We start from the raw sequence: 21,425 nt of genomic DNA, 5'->3' as shown, positions 1-21,425 counted from the left end.
CAGAGGTGGAGGTGTGCTTGAGGTTCAGGGCACAAACTGATTGCAGGACATTTTCCTTCAGGATTTTCTGTTTCAGAGATGAATTCATGGCTCCATCAATTACAGCATCCTGAAGCAGCAAAGTAGCTCCAGACCATCACACTAACAGCAGCACAAAAGTTCAACTTTTGTTGTCTTTTGGCAGCCTTTGTGTTCTTTTTGGTCATTAATGGTCTTTCCTATTGTTGAATCATGAACACTGACCTTAACTGAGGCAAGTGATGCCTGCAATTCTTTACATGTTTTTCTGGGTTCTTTTGTGATCTCTGGGACGAGTCGACAATGTGCTCTTGGAGTAAATTTGGTAGGCAGGTTGCTCTGGTTAAGGTTCACCACTGTTCCAAGTTTTCTCCATTTGTGGGTAATGGCTCTCACTGTAGTTTGCTGGATCCTGAAACCCTAGAAACTAGTTTGCAACATCTTTGTAATAGATGCCAATGACTTTGTTTCCCTTCAGTTCTTGAGTTTCTTTAGATTGTGGCATGATGTGCTGCTTTTTGAGATCCTTTAGCTTCCTTCTCTTTATCAGACAGCTTCTATATAACTGACTTCTTCATTCAACAGGTCTGGGAGTACTAAGGATTGTGTGTGAACTAGTGTAATTAAACTCACGTTTAAAAAAAACTGTGGCTATTTACAGTTCATTCATGATTTTACAGGAAGTGCAGTACCTTTTTCACACAGAGGCAGGTAGGTTTGGGTAGTTTACCCTGCCTTTTTAAATGAAATCACCATTTAAAAACTGCAATTTGTATTTACTGGGGTTATCTTTGTCTAGACTCTAGAGGGCTAAACACTTTTTAACAGCACTGTATATTACTCATGAACAACAGTGGCTTGTCTCCCACACTGGGAGTTTTGTTTTTCTCTGGGTTGTTGCACTTATTACTTTTTTAATTATACTTTTTAATTAATGAAATAATAGGATAATAATAATAATATTCAACAGTTTAAAGTATCCAAGGCTGCTTTTAAATTCTCTTACTGTAACCCATTAATTAATTAATAATAACAATTAATAATGGCAACAGGTGTGTGATTATCCAGGTGCACCAGAAATTATACGTTACGACAGTTTTACTACATAAAATAAAATAGAAATAAAACAAAATAAAATAGTTGAACAAATAATAATTATCGGCCTCGCTGACAATCCAAACCTCACTATTCAGTTAGCCAGGTGTTGCCACTTTTACTATCAACAGTCCTATAATAATCCTCAACCGTTATAAAGTAAGCAGTTTTTAAATTAAAGAATCACTCACCAAACCTCCTTCTTCATCGCCTACAAACAAGTGCTAATACTTGTATATAAAAACGTTTGTCAAGATGATAGGAATGGTTGCGCTGCTGGGATTTTAATTTGGCCTTTTTTTCCCCTTTTTTTTCTTCTTTTTTTTTTTGAACGGATGTTGTCTCCTTCTAGTTTCCGGTGTAACATTAAATTCTGTCCCCAAAATGGCGAACGTATCTGCTGCCAACGCCGCCGCTGCGGCCGCAGCTGCAGCCGCGAATAGAGACCCAGCCGTTGACCGGTCACTACGATCAGTGTTCGGTAAGTTTGTTGATTTTAGGTCGCTGTATTTGGGTAAGTTTATCCGCTGGGTGCTCAGGGAGAATGCAAGTAAACGGGTTGTGAATGAAAACTTGCTAACATGGATGTCAGGCTAGTGTTGCTGTTAGCCGAACACCGCGCGAGGGAAAGTTAAAAAGAAATAGCAAGCAAAGGAGCCTTGAATTACAAATCCGTCTTCTGTTTATTGTCATACTAACACTAAATATTGTGTGTATTAATTGTTTTAGTGGGAAATATTCCGTATGAAGCCACAGAAGAACAGCTGAAAGACATCTTTTCTGAAGTCGGACTTGTTGTCAGCTTCAGGTGAGTGAAGGAACGCACTAGACGTGGTCCTCTCTGAACTAAGACGTTTTATAGGGTTTTAATAAGTCCCTTTAGACTGTCTTAAATGTGGATTGTTCCCTTTTCTTGTACTCAGGTTAGTGTATGACAGGGAGACAGGAAAGCCAAAGGGATATGGCTTCTGTGAATACCAAGACCAGGAGACTGCCCTCAGTGCCATGCGAAACCTGAATGGGAGAGAGTTTAGTGGTCGGGCTCTCCGTGTTGACAACGCAGCCAGTGAGAAGAACAAGGAAGAGCTGAAAAGTAAGTTTTTAATTTCCTCTCGAGTTTGTTTAGGTAAGCTGCTGATCATAATCTGTTCCAATTCCCAAGTTATTTTTGTCTTGCACAGGTTTGGGAACAGGAGCCCCCATTATTGAGTCTCCTTATGGAGACAGCGTCCAGCCAGAGGAGGCCCCAGAGTCCATCAGCAGAGCAGTAGCCAGTCTGCCACCTGAGCAGATGTTTGAACTCATGAAACAGATGAAGGTAGGGTGTCCCCCCCATATACACTTATAACCATTTCCAGGTTTCTCTACTGTACTCTCGGTGAGAGGTGAGCTTATCAATAATAGAATCATCTGCCAAATGGGTAGTCTGTGGTGCATTTAAGAATTAATTTGATGACTTTATGTTCCGTTCTATGTAAAATGTTATGGTCTCCTGTACACAGCCAAATTTAATAAAACCACTCGTGCTTGAGCATTTAAAAAATGCATGAAACAACAGTGAGTCTTAAAAAGTAAAAAATTAGTTTTCCCAGATGACATCATCTAAAACTGTATGTATGAGACTCTTTACTGTTTTTTTTTATTGTCAGTAGTAAGGATGGTGACAAATGTTTCACATAGTTTGAATCACCTCCAGCTTATGCAGATGCTCCTCCTTCCCTTTCATTAACAGAGGCTCTGCTGTGCAGCCTGCCACTCTCAGCTCTGCCAGTGAAGCCTCGTCTTTGCACAGCTGGTAGTCTGCTTCATTAAGCCCAAAGAAACACCACACTGCAGACGTCTTTTGCTTTACTCAGAAAGTCATTTGTTTCACCAAAAGCTTGTGTCAGTAGGGCCGCTCCAGATGCTGATTAGAGTCAGTGGCTACAGATTTAATAGTAGTGGTATTTCTGCAGATTTTGGTCTAATGGCTGTTTGTTATGGAGTTATGTCTGAGTCATGAGTGGGTAGCAAAAACTGGTGGTGGGATTAAAAACCAGAGTGTTTTTTTTGTTTTTAAAAAAAAAATCTTTTAGGATATAGTCAGAGATTTTTCTTGTAGTTTCTAAAATCAGATCCTGTTGGTTTCAAAAAAATATTTCTCTCTCTCTCTCTCCAGCTGTGTGTGCAAAACAGTCCTCAGGAGGCACGGAACATGCTGCTGCAGAACCCTCAGCTGGCCTACGCTCTGCTGCAGGCCCAAGTGGTCATGCGGATTGTTGATCCTGAGATCGCCTTGGTGAGAATGAAGAGATGAGTCACAGTCAGAAGACAGTTGTTCTCGACTCAATAAATGTTTATTCTGTCCTGCATTTTAAAGCCAAAGCAAGCAGTATTTTTTTTTTTTATGTTCCCCTCACTCCTTGTATAGAAAATGCTCCATCGTCAAACAACAGTCCAGCCTCTGATTCCCAGTGGACAGGGTGGAGGAGCACCGACGGTCACTTCTCCACCTACACAGCCCACCGTGCCCGTGTCTCAGCCAGTGTCTCAACCTGTGGTAAGCAGAACATATCTTTTGTCATATTACTGTGTATTCTCTTCAACAAAATGTTCCCATTGTGGGTCCTGAAAAATGTACACGCATGCACGGGTTGCTGCGATGGCTGTAGCCCAAGAGGTAGAGCAGGTCATCTACTAATCAAAAGGCTAGAAGTTTAGTCTGGCTTCTCCAGTCTCCAGCCTGCATGGCTAGTATCCTCGGGCAAGATACTGAGCCACAAGTTGGTCTCTGATGCATTCATTGATGTATGAATGTGTGAATGTTAGATAGAAAGCAATTGGGTGTAGAAAAAGTGCTTGTGTGAATGGGCAAATAAGGCATGTTGTATAAAGTGCTTTGCATGCTTAGACAAGCATTGTATATGAACCAGTTCATTTTCCATTTACCATGGAGTGAATAAATACTGGTGAAAGGATCACAAAGTCTGGCCCACCAAAAGTCCTGGTCTGGCTTTCTGAAGTGTGAAAATGCGTGGGGTGGAAAGTTTAAAATATTTCTACATCTTAACAAGTAGTTTGCTTGAGATGTTTAAGTCTGTCCCAGCTGAGAGTGGGTGATAGGCCGAGTACATCCCAGACACGCACCAAGTCTATCACCAGGCTAACACAGAAAGGCCATAATTCACGCTTACACTAACACCTACAGCCAGTTTAGAATCATCAGTTAACCCAGAGGTTCCCAAAGTGTGGGGCCCGCCCCCTAGGGGGGGCGCAGAGCCATTGCAGGGGGGGCGCGGTATTAAAAGAAAAAAAAGAAAAAGGAAAAAGAGCGCTTGGACACTGTGGACAGGTTTTTGACGGGGCTCCCACACAAACACAAAGCAGGAGATGAAGCATCGCCAAATATGTTTCCAAACCAACTTCCTTCCAAGCCAAAAACAGGAAAATATGGTGAAGCATATCTTCCCTTTGGCTTCACCTGCACAAGTGCCAAGGTAGGTCTCCCCTGCAAAATTGGTTTCCCTGCGTCGGGAGCAGCGCTGGGCTCTCCAAATCACGGACAAACAGTATCCCACATTCTTGATTTTTAGTTCACAAACACTTCTTGTACATTTTGGACATGTTAGCTCTTTATGCAGTAAAGTTACAGTGGGATACAAATAATATCAGGCTGATCCCGCCGTAATTTGTTCCCCCTGTTCAAATCACGGACAAACAGTATCCCACAGCTGTTTATGTGTTTAAACCCATTTTGCACAGAGAGACATTTTTTGAAAAATGTATTGATAGCAATGTTGAATATTATTACACAGGAAAAAAAACAACTACACGTAAAATAATGACACCGTGATGCCTCTGCCTTTCTAAATGGAGGGACAGTAACTGCGTGTGTGTATTTAAGCGTGTAAAACCTGAAGATAGTCAGATTAACAGTAACAGTATTTTGTCTCTATCTGCCATTCGGCAATTCATCTCATGTAAACAATAATGTGGCGCACAGCGTGACGTGAAAAGAGGCACATACCTTTGACGTTGCGTGACGAACTCTGTAATCCTCGTCCACACGTAAACGCAAAAAAGGAGTTTTAAATAATCTCCGTTTTCGGTGAATCGCAACGCCGTTTACGTGTTGACGAAAGCCCAAACGCATAGAAACAGCTGAGTTTTCAAAAATACCCGTGTAGGTGTGGACGTAGCGTAAAAGAGTTAGTAGTATATTTTATTACTACCTGTAATTTATTGCCGTTTACTTGTATTTGCTTAATTGTTTAGTAAATGTTTGAGGTGTGAAATAAACCACAATGGAGTTTGTAAACAAAATATGGGTGTGTGTGGTTGGAGGATGTGTTTGTGCGGTGGAGGGGGGGCGCGAACATTTTTCTTGTAAAAAAGGGGGGCCTGGCAAAAAAAGTCTGGGAACCACTGAGTTAACCTAAGATGCATGGGTGCAGTTGAACAATTCATTTTGCTTATCAAGTTTCCAAACTGAGGAACGTAGTCTGGGGTGATCCGAATTCTCAAAATGATAAGGAACGGTTTCAGTGCTTCTTTTATTACCCCCTTTAGTAGATCATACGCTGAACCAACCTTTATGAAAGGAAAGTAGATACATTTTATCTCATCATTCATAGCGAAGGACCATCTGAGCGTTCCTGAAAAACGATCAACATAACTGATAAAGTAGACCTGATCATGCAAATGTTATTTGTAAGTGCATTTTTCATTTCCATAACCTAGTAGAGCTGGGCGATATAAGATTTTTTCATATCACGATATGTTTTTTTCATTTCAGGCGATAACGATTTATATCACGATATAAGCCAAATAACTATATTTGTAAGATTTAAATGTGCCGTTGCTCACAAGTAAAATGTGAAATAATCAGCAGCTTGTTTTGATTTAAATATTTATTTCCCATAATAAGTTCAACAGGGCAGATGTACCTAAAGAACATGAGACTTCAGTTTCAGATAAATAAAGGCAAATATTGCAAACTACACAAAAGGTAGCCGCTAAAGCGTTTAAGTTTCAAAATAGAACAAACAAAACAGACCACTAAATTGTCAATTCCACTTAGAAACAAAATATTAATTCTAAAAATAAATCTTAGTTTGTTTTACAGAAGAACAGATAAAATTGACTAACTTTTGTCAATATCAAATAAACTGAGAACTAAAAGGAAATTCTCAATCTCACCTTGTGTATAGCTTAGCTATTACCTCAATTAGCTGCTTGAATCCTTCATTTTCGACCGTGTTTATTGGTAGCATGTCTTTAGCAAGACGGTAGGCTATGGCATTCGTTATGTAGCTATGTCTCTTAGCTTTTTTGTCATTTGGTAAGACGCTGGAGAAAGCCGACTCAATAGAGATTGAAAATGTGACGTCATTGAGGGGTAAAACCGCAAAGGATTGTGGGAACCCAAGGCAAGAGGTACTAGCGCACGCAGGCTTTCAATTGAAATAAGTTACACAGCGATAAAAAGAAACAAAAATGCCAAGAACCTGTTGTATTATTAACTGCACAAGCCGGGCGAACGACAGCCGCGTGAAGTCGACGGAAATGCGTTTGGTTTTATCGGATTCATCAGATTTTTGTCTCAGTGATTGCCCAGTACGATTACAGCATACAATATTATTATCACTGCTACATTTCTGTAATGCATACCATATATTCTTTGCACTACTAATTAATTACCGTGAGCTAAAAGGTCCTATTTATAAACGGTTCACGAATGTGTATTTATGAAGACGATTTGTGAGACAGGTAAACTTATCGTTGTGCGTACGATGGTCTTGTGCTCAACACGGTGCATTTCTAGGTCCTGTACCCATCCGTCCGTGAACTGCACCTGGGCCTGTTGCAGTGACCTGAAGTTACTAAAAACGTCATGAGTGTATGCACTCACTCCAAGAACCATGTAATTATAAATCTGAGCGTGGTTAAAGTTGGGCAGCACGCTGATGTCTTTTGTCCAGTCTGTGTGCTCGTAAGGGTCTAACCCTTTCACTCCTTTGATTTTTTCCAAGTACCTTTTCTTTGCCTTTTCCTCGAGTCTGTCTTTGTAACGGACCGGCATTGTTCTCCTTCGTTTTGTACATTATTTTTGGTGAGAAAAGAAAAAGCAAGACGGTATTGGAACGTGAGAAAAAACGTTTTGCGGTGCTGCAAATGCTTGCATTTGATGCGGTAATTTAAATGTCCTGCCTTCACCTCCCGGCATGCAATGCGCGAAAGTCACGTGGTCTGTCAATCTCTATTGACTGTTGTTGCTTCGCAGGGATTCTTCTGGTTGTTTTCGATGACGAATTAGCGCTTTTAGTCTACGGAACTTCTCTGGCCCTTCCTTTCGACAATCTCTTCGGCATTGGAACCGTCATCTGTGTTCTCTTCGGTAACCTGGTCACCCAAGCTGTCGGTTGATTTTTCTCTGGCGGGCAAACTCATTTTCTCCATTAACCGGCCGGCACGGCGGCTGGCTGCTTCCCAAACAAATACACATGTGCGGCACGTAACAAGTCACGTGACGTGACGCTGCGGCTGTGATTGGCTCGGCTATGCGCTACTTAATTTGGGTTGGCTGTTCTTTTTTTTTTTAAGACAGGAAGAGAGAGAGATGAGGTCTATCGCAATAGTTTCATGTTTCTATCGAGAAAAAGTTATTTCGCAATACATATCGTTATCGTTCTATCGCCCAGCTCTATAACCTAGTGATATGTTTTTAATTTTTCTATTAAACCCACTGGTTGTCTGTGAATTGGAGTTGGTTTGCATGAGAAGTGCAGATTTAAATGTTCTCTAAATCCTGATCATACGCTGCATTAATTGATCTCAGTGCATTTGTTGTTTTGCCAGCTTTTAGGATAATCGTGAATGAATTTTCACTTAGAGCCACCTTGGATAAGTGCTGGATACAGGGAATTTCATAGAAATCCTAAACAAGGAGGAGGGGATGAGTTGGATCAGTCTCCAGTAGGAAAAATAAGATGCTTTTCATTTTATCGGCTTTAAAGTTCCAGCACCTGTAATGATATGATGTTTTTCCCCAATGGTTCTTGTTTATATGACCTGGATGAAACAACAATATAAGAACACTCTGGGGTGGTGCTGGGCGATATGGAAAAAATATTTATCATGATATGAATTATTTTATATCACGATATACCACCTGACCTGTGGTCATCTGGAAAGTATGCAGTCTGTAAACAGCGAGTGGAGAGGGTGCAGTCTTTGTTTTGAGTTACCGTAAAGCATGTCGCAAATCCGGGTGCACGTAAAGCAGCACCATGTCGCAAAACCACAAGACGGAGTTTCTTTGCAAAAAATATCATTTTTTTATACTTTTAACTTTATGCAAGACAAAATAGAGCCAGAGCTTATCTTTACATTTTACATGCTGTAGTGCCATTTGTGGGAGCATTTCAAGTTGCTATACATCAATACAACCGTTATAGCCCAAATTTTAATAATATTTATGCATTAAGTCCATAGTAACTACATAAATTGCAAAAAAGTGCAATAAACTACAAAAAAATTTAAAATCGTTTTTGTTTTGTTTTTTTACATATATTTCTAGTTAGAGAAATTTAAGAGGCTTATCCCTCAAAACTGTAAATACAAAAAAGTTGCACAAAATAGTTTCCAACTAGGGCTGCCACGATTAGTCGACTAGTCACGATTACGTCGACTATCAAAATCGTCGACGACTGATTTAATAGTCGACGCGTCGTTTGAAGATTTGTAAGATCACAAAAGACGCAGGAATAAGTAGTAAGATTTAAGAGTGTAATAACGGACTGAAACAGAAGATGGCAGCACTGCATGTACAAGGATGCCAGCTGCCATTAAACCCCGAAGAAGAAGAATTAGCTCTGTCCCAGAATTCATAGCGCAGCCCAGCTACGTTTCCAACAATGGCGGTAGCTAGTTAGTTTTAATATTACTTTTATTATTCTTTCTGGGTCACAAAATAAACGTTTAACATATTTTCAGGCGAGAATGTAACTGTGTAAACCTCAAATATCTGCTCAGTTCATCAAGACACCACATATTTTCAAAAGCGCTCCGACGTTTTCGGAGACGTCTGTTATCCACTAGCTCGATAGCTAGCCGGGGGCAAGGCTCACTAGAGCCCATGAGAGCACCTGACTCCGGGCAAATCGTTTTCAAACCCACCGCCGTCTTTCGCTACTCAGGTTAAACATATATATTAGTCACTTAGATAACTTAAAAATGTTATTGTTTGGCTTTTTTTTAGTATTTTATTTGTTCCTGAGTAAATCGGTTTGGCTGAGATTAAAGTTATAGTTTTTACACAGCTGAATAAACATCAAGCAGACAACTGATTATCAGAAGTGTGAGATGCTCGAGAACATACTCCGGTGTCCCGTTATATTTTAGACAGCAAGGAGTTTATTAAACTTCACCGAAACAATCTGCAAATTTCATTAAAATTTAATAAACGATCATCTTGTCTTTATTTTTAGTTAGCACATACCTTAAACACTTAAAGCTGTAAGCTAATGATAGTTATACAAGAGCATATGCATGCTGGTGCAATAAGCTGTACGTTTTACGTCCAATGGATGCATGATCTGATTAGTCGACTAATCGCAAAAATAATCGGTGACTAGTCGACTATCAAAATAATCGTTTGTGGCAGCCCTATTTCCAACCACGAGAAATTTATTTTGAGTGTCTTCATAGTTTTATTTTTGAGATACACTAATTTTTATATACTGTAGGAAAACCAAAAATAAGTATTATAATGCAAATTTGCAAAAAAACAGCATGTGCATCAAAATAAACTATTTCCAACAGTGTCATTTGACTTCTAAGCATCCCAGAAATGATACAGAAAAGCATAAAGTCAAACATGACTTTTAAAAACACCAACATAGGCTTTGAAGGTAAAAAACTACATTTTGCGCGAAAATGACGTCACTTCCGGTTAGGTAATGGCGGACATGCGATAGTTCGCGCTGACTTACAATGTAGGAAGTGTTATGAATAGCTGATCAGATCGGCAAAGCATGTTGCTGGAATATTATGTTTTTGTTGCTGCAAGTCTGGAATATTATGTTTTTGTTGCTGGAAGTGCTTTTTATGCAATTTTTGCAAAGCTATATGTGGAAGGAAACCGTGACCTAGGGCAAGCTAATGGAATAAGATGTAAGTACAACTCCTACGGTTTCATATGCAAAAAGAATTATTGCGCTACCTTACCTGGTTCCAGTTCTACAGGGATTAAAAAATAGTTAGGCAAAACGGAGTGTGCCTGCTCCGACCGGTTGTAAAGGGTTAATGATATATTTTATGTAATAATTTATAAAATTAGGGTTAGAAACGATAGAAGACAAATGGCACGATAGACACTTTTCTATCGTCCACACGATATATATCGTCATATCGCCCAGCACTACTCTGGGGTGAAGTAAAATGTGCATTTTTTAATACATCTTTTGGACATTGTAGTTGAAGTAGGTGAAGTTGTGCCAGAAATTTTTGCTGGGACATTGTAGGTTCAACACTGCACCGTCACTTTGTTAAAGAGCCTAGTGTATGTGCATTTGGATTCTCTGAGCACCACGCTTCTCCTTCACACCTCGTAGCATTTTCACCGAGGTTGGGGGAAAAGTGATTAGGAAAAGGACGCAGGAGGTTATTTTTTGGGGGGGCTCCCCCAGATGACTTGAAGGTTTGAACCAAGAATCTTATTGTTGTGAGGCAACCGTGGCAACGTCTGCACCACCACGTGGCATGGCAGTTTGTGGGTTAGTCCATTAATACATTTTAGAACAAGGATTTTCTGCTTTGGTTAAAAAGAAAGTCACATCCACACAAGCACTGTATTGAAAAAAACAAAACCAAACCAGTGTCCGGTACTGTCAAGCAGCAGATGGCGATATAACCCTTAACCGTGTAGAAATGTTGGCCAATCAGATGCCTTGGGGCAACAATAACAATAACACAGGGTAGACTATGATACCAAAAAAGGAGATAAAGGTACACACCTTTGACAGTGCAAGAGAAAATCTTTGGTTTCCTTGTTTACACAGAAATCGAGATTTGTTAATTTTTCACTGACCTAAAATGGCTCTATGTGTGGGGAAAAGCCCAAAGCGCATAGAAAAAGCTACGTTTTTATAAAATACCTGTGTCGGTGTGGTCAGGGTGGAATTATAAAAAGGTAAAACTTACATGTAAAGGTTTTGTTCCTTTGTAGATCCCCTGTGAGCTGTAAATTTTAATAGCAGCAGTCTAACTATGAAAACACCAACACAATGTTGAAATTGTGCTTTTTTTTCTTTACATCTTAAAGCTGTTCGTTATCTCTTTTGTAAGTGAATGGCTCAATAAATATGACTATACTTTGTGCTTTTGGAGAGGAGGTCCCGCCCATTTGTGGTCAAACAGTATGAATGTGGCCCATTAACTAAAATGAGTTTGACACCCCTGCTGTAATCAGTGCCTGATGGCAATGCTACTGCTTGTAGATTGGATGTTTTGCTACAAGGTTAGTCCAGAGCTGGCAGGAGTTCCAGCCCACACAAGAGCTCCATGCTCGAATTCATTCGTCTGATCTCAAATGACTAAGAAAGGGAGCAAACATGCAGACAGAAGTGAAACGTAAATGTCACTTAACATGTTTTTGTCCTCAATAAGGGGATAAAGCACCATATGTTCTCTTCTTTATAGATAACGTTTTAGGAGAAATTCTTTCCGTTCATTTCTTAATAATTTTTATTTTGTTATATCCTCAGCCCGGAATGCATGTCAATGGAGCGCCCCAGATGATGCAGCCCCCTAACATGGGAGTTGTCCCTGGACCCATGCCTGTACCAGGACCTGGGCCTGGACCGGGACCAGTTGGACCTCCAGGTAATCATCAGACCACATGCATGCTTGAAATGGCAAAAGTTGTGAAATTGGTTGTGGTAGTGTGACTCTGGCCACTTGTAGTATAAAGTTACACAAACAAACCATAAATACAGGGCGGGTATATATCTCCAAGACATTAACTTTATAAAGTCATTAAACATTCAATAATCTAGAATTGTTACAAATCTTCCAAGCATGTAAATGAATAAGCTGCATGAAGGCATGTCTGAAATTTGAAAGCCTGTCATATTTTATTAGCTGTTTTCTTTGGTGTATAAAACAATCACCAATAATGCTAATGTTTGTCGGTAGACGGCAGTAATTGAAAAGCAGTTTTTCAGGGCAGTGTTTCCTATTAGACAAAAGTGGATTCAAAAAGTATTTACCCCCTTTCTGTTTTTGCATACTTTGTTATGATCTCATTTTAATTTAAAGTGGATACAATTAGCATTATTTCTAGATTGGTCTTTGTAAAACGGTAAAAAGCTGAGATCTGTCATTTATATTAGTTATCTCATGATTACTGTGGCAGTCATACTGTAGCGGGTAATTACTATTACCACACATGCACATGTGAATATGTAGAATCTGAAGACTCTGATAACCAAAGCTTACTGGTGTCCAGTTGTTATTAGAGGATTTTTGTTCAGTCACCACTCCATGTGGTGAGTAGATTGGCTCAGAATTCAGAGGAGCACTCTGTCCCTCATGATGATTTAGCCTTATATTTGCTTTTTAAAATTAATCTCCATTCATAATCTGACACAGTCAGCAAATGTAATGGGAAGTCGTGGCCTGGATATCGGTTATCTGTTATCTCGACATCAGCTGGCTAATCCGGAAGCCTGAAACATTGACCCCAGACATTAGCTGATGGGTTCCCAGATTCTGTGCATCTTATTTGCTTTAATTATTCTTGAGGTGTGTCTAAGGCTTTTTCTGCATTTACGCTGGTGTTTTTTTAAAAGTGGTTCATTTTCATGTGTTTTGGCCTTCGTCCACATGCAAACACAGTTTTTGGTCTAAAGGTTACCTTTGGGAAACACCTTCCTTTGTTTCATTGATGCGCAGAGTTTTTGGCACGTGATGTCAGAGACTGTGGTCTTACCTTTTTATTTACATGAATAAAAAAAGGACATTTAGATTTATTTACTCATGAAGTGTGTAAATGCACGACCAAGGGCAAAATATAAACTGAAGTTAACTTTAGGTTGAGTTTGTTGATTGTGAAAGGCTGGCCTGTTTTTTTTCTTTCTTTCAATTCACCAAATTCAAAAATATCTAAAAAAAATCTCAAATTTGTGGGATCTGCACAGTGAGGACTTTTTTCCCCACCTTCTGAAGTGGGGCAGCCAAAACTGTGTTGTTTACATGCTTTTGACAGCACTTCATTTTTTTATTTTTTTTTGTCATTTTCTTGTAGACAAACAGATTTCTGTGCATGAAGGTTTACAAACCCAAACACATTTACATGTGGCCTGCGTCTAGAACTTGATTTGAAGTCCATCTGTAGCATCGATTAGAAAGGCACACCTGTTTTTACTGGATCCTGAAATCCAAACTGTTTGCTAAGATGAGAAAAAAAAGATAAGCCATGAGGTCCATTTAACTCTCTATAGAACATTGTGATAAAATTGTTGCAAGGCATTGATTGAAAACGGGAGTTTCTTCTGTGTAACACAACAAGAAGAGCCTCATTATTTGAGGTGACCAAGAACCCAACAATCAGAGTTTGCATTTCCACCCAAAGAGTTCAGGTTTTGTCTCATCAGACCAGAAAATCTTCATGCTGATGGAGTCCTTTTAAATGCAGTTCCATGCAACTCTAGTGGAAGATTAAATCTACATGACAATTTCTTGCAAAAAAGGAAGGGGATCTGAATACTTACTGAATCCACTTATGTCCAAACTTTGCACATGCCATGGCTCATTTGGATCAGTAGGTGTCACCACAGTCATATAAATAGTGTAAGTTTATCCACAACGATATACGCCATGTGTCCTCGTTATCGTCTTCTCTTTTTGTGTCTTATCTTAAATCTCGGATTTATGCCATCTTGATGATTTTATAAAACTTCCCTCTTCTTCACCCTTCTGTACCTTTATTTGTGCATGAGATGATTTCACGAGCATGCTAAAATGGTGCTTTGCCCTCTTGAGTCTTGTCTCCTGTTCTTCTCACTTTAATGCTGGCTCAGGAAACCTTCAGCATTCTCCCACAGGATCGTCTGGTCAAGCTGCTATCGAGCGGCCTCAAGGTATCACTGTACCTCCTCGGTTCTCCAGTCAGGTCGCAGGCCTGCTAAGCAGTGACGCTTTTCAAATATACAGCATTTATTTTTGACAGCATTTCCACTATAAATAAATATGACTCATCACACATACAGCCTTTAGAGAAGTTCATAAATCTGTGTATATAATTATTACAATCTCAGAGCACTACCACAGCTACACAGGAATATACCAGGTCATGAGTATGGAGAAAGTGCGTATGAGAAAAGACCCACAGTGGGGTTTTTTATTTGTTTGTTTTTTTTCCTTTTGCATCATTACCTTGTCAGTAGAGGAAGTGGTGACAGCTGCAGAGTACTGTATGCCATCATTTGGTTTTAAATTCTGATCACCTCCTTCCTCTTTTAGCTGTAAAGAAGTGCATGCAGCACCTCTAAGAAAAAAAATAAATTATAGTAAAAGCATTAATCAAAAAGAAATATGACGAAATACCTCTGACGCTTGGTTGTAGGTATTCTGAGCATGTTAGTGAATGTAAAATCAATGTTTTGGGTTTTTTTTGTAAAGATATGCACAGTTGGGCTGATTAGTTCCAGATAACAGCAGCTGGGACCAGTTTGTGCAGATGGTGCAGGTGTTCAGCCTTCAGCTTACTTGTCAGCCTGCATGGTGGAGCTTGATGGATATCATGACAAGGAGTACTGATGCGATTTCATGGAGCCTTTACGTGATATAAAAGGAAGTTTAGACCGCCTCACAGTGACCTGCAGGTGCATCTGACGTCCCAGTTGGTATTGTTCCTACAACCATGTAATTAATGTTGTTCCAGGATCGTCATCACAGCCGCTTCAGAGAGTAAAGTGCAACATTGTACGTGTAAAGGGGAGACTGAGGCAGATCAGTGGATCCATCTCACTTGGGATACCTGGGTTTATGTGCTGTTTGAATTTTTTATAAGTTATTATATTTATTTATTTAATCTCTCTCTGTTGTAGTTTGCTTACTTCTAGGCACCAGAATAGTGCTGAAAGTTTCAGTAAACGTTGTTTGGGTTACATTTTCACTAACTAAAAATATCTGCAGAAACCCCTGAGGACAAACGTGTCAACAAATCCTAGTTGACAGCTTTGTGACACACCCCACCTACATTATGTGAATCGTTTTTACAATGGTTCGAGAAGTTCTGTTTTTATTCTTTTTGTGTGCTTCCTGGAAGCCTAACTTAAACTAATGACGTCACGGCAGTGTAACCGGGAATTTGTAATGATAGTCCTCGAGCAACATTAATCATGATGTTGTAGGAACAACAGTAACACGGGAATATCAGATAGCGGTACGAGTTCAGGTGTAATTGCAAGGTGGGTCATCGGAGTTTGGATCTAAACACTGGTTAGACAGGGTACACGGCCAGGTAATGGCTACACAGTAAGACCTTGAATCCTAAATGGGTGTTATCTGATTTCCACAGAACTGCAGCTTCTTCTGTACTTCTTGTCCTCGACATGTTTTTAGCTAGTTTTATCTGCCTCCTTCGTTTTTCTGCTTCTCTCTTCGAAATTTAACAGAATACAAATGAAGTTAAAACCTTTCAGTCACTACTTTATTTGGGGGATTACAGAGTGATCAGCAGATTCTGCTGTTTGAGATTTGGCAAAGTTGGAAGGAGACTTGAGCTCCCATTGATCCAGACTGATGGATGCCGACCAGAGGAGATCTCCTCCTGCTCGACACTTGTGCAATTTTAGTTTTTGAGGCGGTGGCGGGACATTTTTGTTTTCTTCCCGAAAGGCCTGCTCATTCTAATTTTCTCTGTTTATGTTGCGTTTTTAGCCGTGGCGCTGTTGCCATGGCAGTGTGGGTAAATTGGGTCAGCGAGCCAGTGGCGTGGTTTCTCATCTATACACCTGTGTGCTTGCAGATATCTGACAAAAAGGATTTGATTTTAATTATCAAAGGAGATCTGTTTCTAAAATTGTAATAAACGATAATCGCAGATTGCTGAGTTTTAAAGAGCCACGAATCTTTTCACATTCTGTAGAGTTGAGCCTGAACGGTAACGAGTTCAGATGTGAGATGTTTATTATTGATAAGGCTGGTTTATGGCTATTGCTAAAGATAAAGATGAAAGCGGTGAAATTTCTCATATAGTGAAAGCTCTCTTTGTTAGCAGCATTCATTATTTGAAAAGGCACATGTCATTTGCACTAATGGAAAGAGACTACTTGGCCTTCTTTTTAGTCCAGGAAAGCTTAGTCACTTGGTAATGACATGAAATTGCTGGCTTTGCTTTCAAGCAGGACAGTACTGTTAAGAAGCGTATTATGATGAAGCTGCTTTGGTACTCTCTTGATTGGCTCTTGTTTGTTTGTCAGCATCACTTATCACTTATGAAGTGAGGCTGAAGCCAGTTCATTTTAAAAAAACAAACAACAACAAAAAAAAAACCCCGTAGCTATCAGAGCCCTTTTTGGAGAGAGTGTAAACAGGTTATTGTGTTATAGACACAATTTTCAGATTGCTAAACACTTGACACAGATCATAGAACTGCTGTTGGTAAAATAGGACGCCAATATCCAGGCTATGCCTGTTAAAAATGTGGATGTGCTGTATGGGCTGACTGTAGTTTACAGCTTTTACTACACTGGAGAGTGACTGAAGTCATATGTCAACATTTGTATCCCAATGATACAAAGAATTTCTGACATCTCTTTAGAGGTCTGTTTGAAAATGTAATTAATTTTCAGCCCCCGAGACACGTTTCCATGCAGCCCTCCAAGATCCTCAATGCATATCTTTTGAACCAGATGATGTAAACAGTTGGTGATTATTGGTTGGCTGACAAGTGGACGTAATAGAGAAGGGAACAATAGTGGAGTTGATCTAGAATGGGAAAACCACAAAAATAAAAAACACTCTTCATTGGTTTTAACTACTCGTTTTACTTCAGCTCTTTGAATGTTGGTCAGTCAGCTGTGGAGTAGAGCGACGTTAAAACATACAAAGTGCCCACAGACCAGTTGTAGCACATACTTTGTACACTGCTTCCATCTGACAACAGAGCTCAGTGCAGCCGAAGAGGCAGTGCCTGGAGTGGAGAAGACTGTGTACAGGCCACCTCTGCAAGGCCGTAAATTCTGCTTGAGACGATTCGAGCCCCAGTTGGGGGCTTTCTGTGTAGAGTTGCATGTCCTCCCTGTGCCTCTGGGTGCTCCAGGCACGGTCCGAAAGCATGCATGTTAGGTTAATTGGTGATTCTAAATCGGCTGTAGACGTGTAGAGATAAAGAGCTTTGCATGTATAGAATAAAGTGTTTTATTAACGTATACTTATGCATGATTCATAGTCTGCTGCACTTTGAATGGTCAGACTCGAAAATTTATAAATACAATTACACTGGATTACATTACAAGCGTACCCCTGTGTGCGCACCTCCCCCTTCACACATCAAGCACAGTTTAGTCGAAATATGAGAACTGCTCATTCAAACAACCGCAGACGTGGTGTTGCTCTTACTCGGGTGCCCAGCAATAATCTTGACATGTTTGAAGGTGAATCAATGACCAGTTGTTGTTGTTCTATATAATATAAACACATTACATACATGTATACAGAGCTTCATAGTTAAAAATACTGTATGTGAGGAACTAGTTGGCACTGCTTGACATCTGGAATACCATCTGCTTAGCTGTCATGACACTCTTCTACAAGTGCTGCTGAGAGGACTGTAAACAATGGAGTTGGTGCTGCTCTGCTGCACAAACACAGTAGCGTTACACTGACAAGCAGCCCAGGTGATCTTTATCTTATCAGTTTCTTCTAAATTATCTTTTCCTTAGAGTAAAACAGAAGACATTAACTTTCCCCGATCAACAGAAAAAGATCTATTCATTTGTAATGAATATATTTCTGCTTAAGTGCGGTAAATTAGCCTAATTTGCACTGAGCTAACTGATGGCATCATTATAGGTTGTTGCCTTAATGCTGTAATGCAGTATAAATGGACTATGAGACCATTGTTCATGATCTTTTCTCTGCATGCCTCCTGTTCGCCATGCTTTCATGGCCAAATAATGTCAAACTTAGAAGACACAAGTAGGCGAATACTCTCAAATCAGCTTTGTGTATACGTGTGGGAGCAGAGTTTTTTTTTTTCTTCTTGTTTTGTTTTTATATATTAGCTTTCAAATCTTTAGATCTGCATATTAATGCTGATGAGACCACAATGCTCTACCCTTCCTCCTCTTTTTGTGTATGTGTGTGTCCCTGATGCGTCTCTGTGTTGTGACCTTGTTCTGTGGCAGTTTGCTGTGGCCTTTGTGCAGTTTGAGCTAACTGTGTAGGTTTTCTCTCCTGAGCAAACACTTAGCTTTGTAGGAGTGTGCGTGGTTCTTCCTAACTTGAATTTCAGCCCTTTGAGCTTTGAAAGTCATTCTTTATGATGACACATCTCCATTTCTTTTCACTAATTAACTGGCAGATGTTTCGTGTGTCATCTGTTATGTGTATGTGTTGTGGTTAAATTTATGAATTTTTCCTCTAAGGACCAGGCGGTATCCCTCCAAGAGGCCTACTGGGAGATGGTCCCAATGACCCCAGAGGAGGAACTCTGCTGTCTGTCACTGGAGAGGTCATAGACCCCAAGTAAGACATCCCATTTTACCTTAACAATACATTGGGTGTGCCTTTTAGGAGTGTCAGTTCCAGTCATTGATGTTGCAAGACTAAAGTCTTTATTTTGTCCTGGATGATTTGTGGGAAATGTAATAGTAGAGAAAGGTAAACAACAACTGGAACGCAAGTCTGGTCTCTGGCTGCACAAAACAGCAGGACACGGCAGAGGAGCTGGTACCTGAGAAGATGGATGTGTCAGCTTGTCAACAGCGATGCTCACTGTATCTGCTGCCTTCTGCTTTAATAATTCCCCAGGTGGAAAAATATAAATTATCAGATGTATATTTTGTTGGTTTCTTTTTCATGATTCACTAACAAATGCATCTAATTTCCTGTGACTGGTTTTCTTAAAAAAAATCCACCCTTCATAAGTGATGATAAAGCCCTACTCTACTCTACTACTGACCACAAATACTACTATATAGTAAAATCTGAGCTTAATATAGTTTGAGTTTTAATGCTAGACTATATCAAAGACCACTTTAAGGTCTAAAATCTATGACTTGTGCTGCGTTAGTTTTAAAAATATTTAACTTTTCTTATTTTGTGTGTGTTTAGCCGGGGTTACATGGGACCTCCACCCCCCCACCAAGTTCCACCTGTACACATGCCACAGATGGGAGGTGCACCCCCTCCAGATATGAGGCCTCCAATGGACATGAGAGGCCCACCCATGGGTGAACCGCGGAACATGATGGTTGACCCCAGAGCACCCCCCATGATGGAGCCACGGGGACCCCCTATGGAAGCCAGAGGTACCTGCCCCGATGAGGCGTCATAGTTTGAGAAAGTCTCGTACTTTGAGGTTAAATTCATCTGATTATGAGCACTTATGACAGTATTATGTGTCCTTATACAGGCCGTGATCCAAGGGCGATGGATGCTCGTGTTCCAGTTACGGGTCAGAGGGTTCCCATAGCACCAGGAATGCAAGGCCCTGTCCCTCATACAATGGGTCCAAATGCTCCTCCACCTGCAAGACCGGTACGTTTGCATCTCTGCATGTCTGTGTTGGCTGTGTGTTTTGGTTGAACTGGGATTGGCCAGGATAGGCATGGTTAGAAGTCAGAGGGTTAGCTCAGTTTAAGCGTTTTTGGAGACAAAGTTAAAGAGATAAGGCTGAGATGTCAAATGGAGGGATAGTGGACATACCGGACAAAGGATTGCTTTCCTTAAAGGGAACTGCCAAAAGAAGACCACTCGCATATATATAAAGAGTCTTGATATTGTTATGACATCAGTTATACAGTTGTAAGATTTGCGTTACTTCATTATTACTTTAATTTTTTCCATATGTTTTCATCTATACTTCAGGGCTATCAGGGAATCAGAATCCTCTAAATTATTTCAAAGGCAGCTTTTACCAAAGCACGAAAATGTGCAAGATACAAGAGAAATCTGTGCTGTCTGGATAATCATGCATGGGTGAAGAACTGTAATCTTACGGTAACACTGTGCTTGATCTGCAGGGTGCTGGTATTTCTGGGGTTCCTCCATCAGGAGGAGGCTTCAGTCCAGGTCAGAATCAGGTTTCCACACAGGATCAAGAGAAGGTGAGTGTCATTCTTTGTCACTGCTGCATTTTTATCAGTCTGGATGATGAGTCAGTTAAAAATATCTTGGTATAATTATTTCTGAAGTAATTTATACCAACTACTGAGTTATATTAACATGCACGTAACACGTAAAATAAATGACCCATTTTCATTATCAGCTCACTGAAAGCCTCCTTTCTGCATTCCTGATCATTGATTGCGGATGTTTGTCTTACTTGAGAACAGTAACTATTGTTATTCTGGAACAATAGCTGGCAAAGTATAAACGCTTTTGGCAAAGCTGTATGATTTCTGTGTTATCGAATGCTATCATTAGACTCTGATTTCTGTTAACTTTGTTGGCCAGAAAAACAAGTTTAACCGCCTCAGCAACATTTTCATTTTCCTCTTCCAGGCTGCCCTCATCATGCAGGTCTTGCAGTTGACCCCAGAACAGATCGCAATGTTGCCACCGGAGCAGCGGCAGAGCATTCTCATCCTCAAAGAGCAGATTCAGAAGACGGCGAGTGGGGCACCTTGATGGTCTGACTGATTAAGTACTGAAGAGTCAGAGCTTCTTTCTTTCCAGTCGCAAATAAAACTTTAGTGTTAGAGTCAAAGGTTTTTTGAAATGTTGTGACATAGAGTGACATTATTCTTCTGACTTCTGTGCCCCCCCCTCCCTCAATACATCATGTCAGAATTTCCCGTCTGCCCCACTCAGACCAGGCTGCAAACAGTGTGAACACATCTGAAGATATCCCATCTTAGTCTGGAATATTGTACCTGTTATTTGTTTTAAATCATAATGTTTGTTTTGTGTGAGAGTAACATTGATTCACGTGGATGCAAGAAAAAGTCACATTTTTTGATGGTGATGATGGCGAATGTTCAACATGTATAAAAGCTAGAGCAAGAATGTCACGTTTTTGTTTTTTCCCCTCCAAAAGCCAACTGTTGTTATGTTGTAGCTGTTTTGTGAATAAAACAACAAGAATACACCAATTGCCT

At 40.1% G+C, this 21,425-nt stretch overlaps 2 protein-coding genes across 3 annotated transcripts in view; one reads left to right on the top strand and one right to left on the bottom strand.

Moving 5' to 3' along the window:
- Positions 1–1,416, bottom strand: part of bcorl1 (BCL6 corepressor-like 1) — a 35,511-nt gene extending 34,095 nt beyond the window's left edge. For both annotated transcript variants that reach the window (XR_005614916.1, XM_039619997.1), the window contains exon 1: positions 1,305–1,416. The gene's annotated coding sequence lies outside the window, so the exon portion shown is untranslated. The remainder of the gene's footprint in view (positions 1–1,304) is intronic.
- cstf2 (cleavage stimulation factor, 3' pre-RNA, subunit 2) lies at positions 1,360–21,415 on the top strand. Its single transcript, XM_031736388.2, has 12 exons — positions 1,360–1,594; positions 1,843–1,921; positions 2,037–2,206; positions 2,295–2,431; positions 3,272–3,391; positions 3,524–3,652; positions 11,859–11,976; positions 18,750–18,849; positions 19,438–19,634; positions 19,739–19,863; positions 20,349–20,432; positions 20,830–21,415. Exons 1-12 carry the CDS (start codon positions 1,498–1,500, stop codon positions 20,953–20,955), a joined length of 1,482 nt encoding a protein of 493 aa, XP_031592248.1. The 5' UTR covers positions 1,360–1,497; the 3' UTR covers positions 20,956–21,415.
- Positions 21,416–21,425: the final 10 nt, after the last annotated feature.

Source organism: Oreochromis aureus, linkage group 2 (assembly GCF_013358895.1).
Source record: "Oreochromis aureus strain Israel breed Guangdong linkage group 2, ZZ_aureus, whole genome shotgun sequence".
In the NCBI taxonomy this organism is placed as follows: domain Eukaryota; kingdom Metazoa; phylum Chordata; class Actinopteri; order Cichliformes; family Cichlidae; genus Oreochromis; species Oreochromis aureus.
This window is presented reverse-complemented; position numbering and strand designations above follow the sequence as displayed.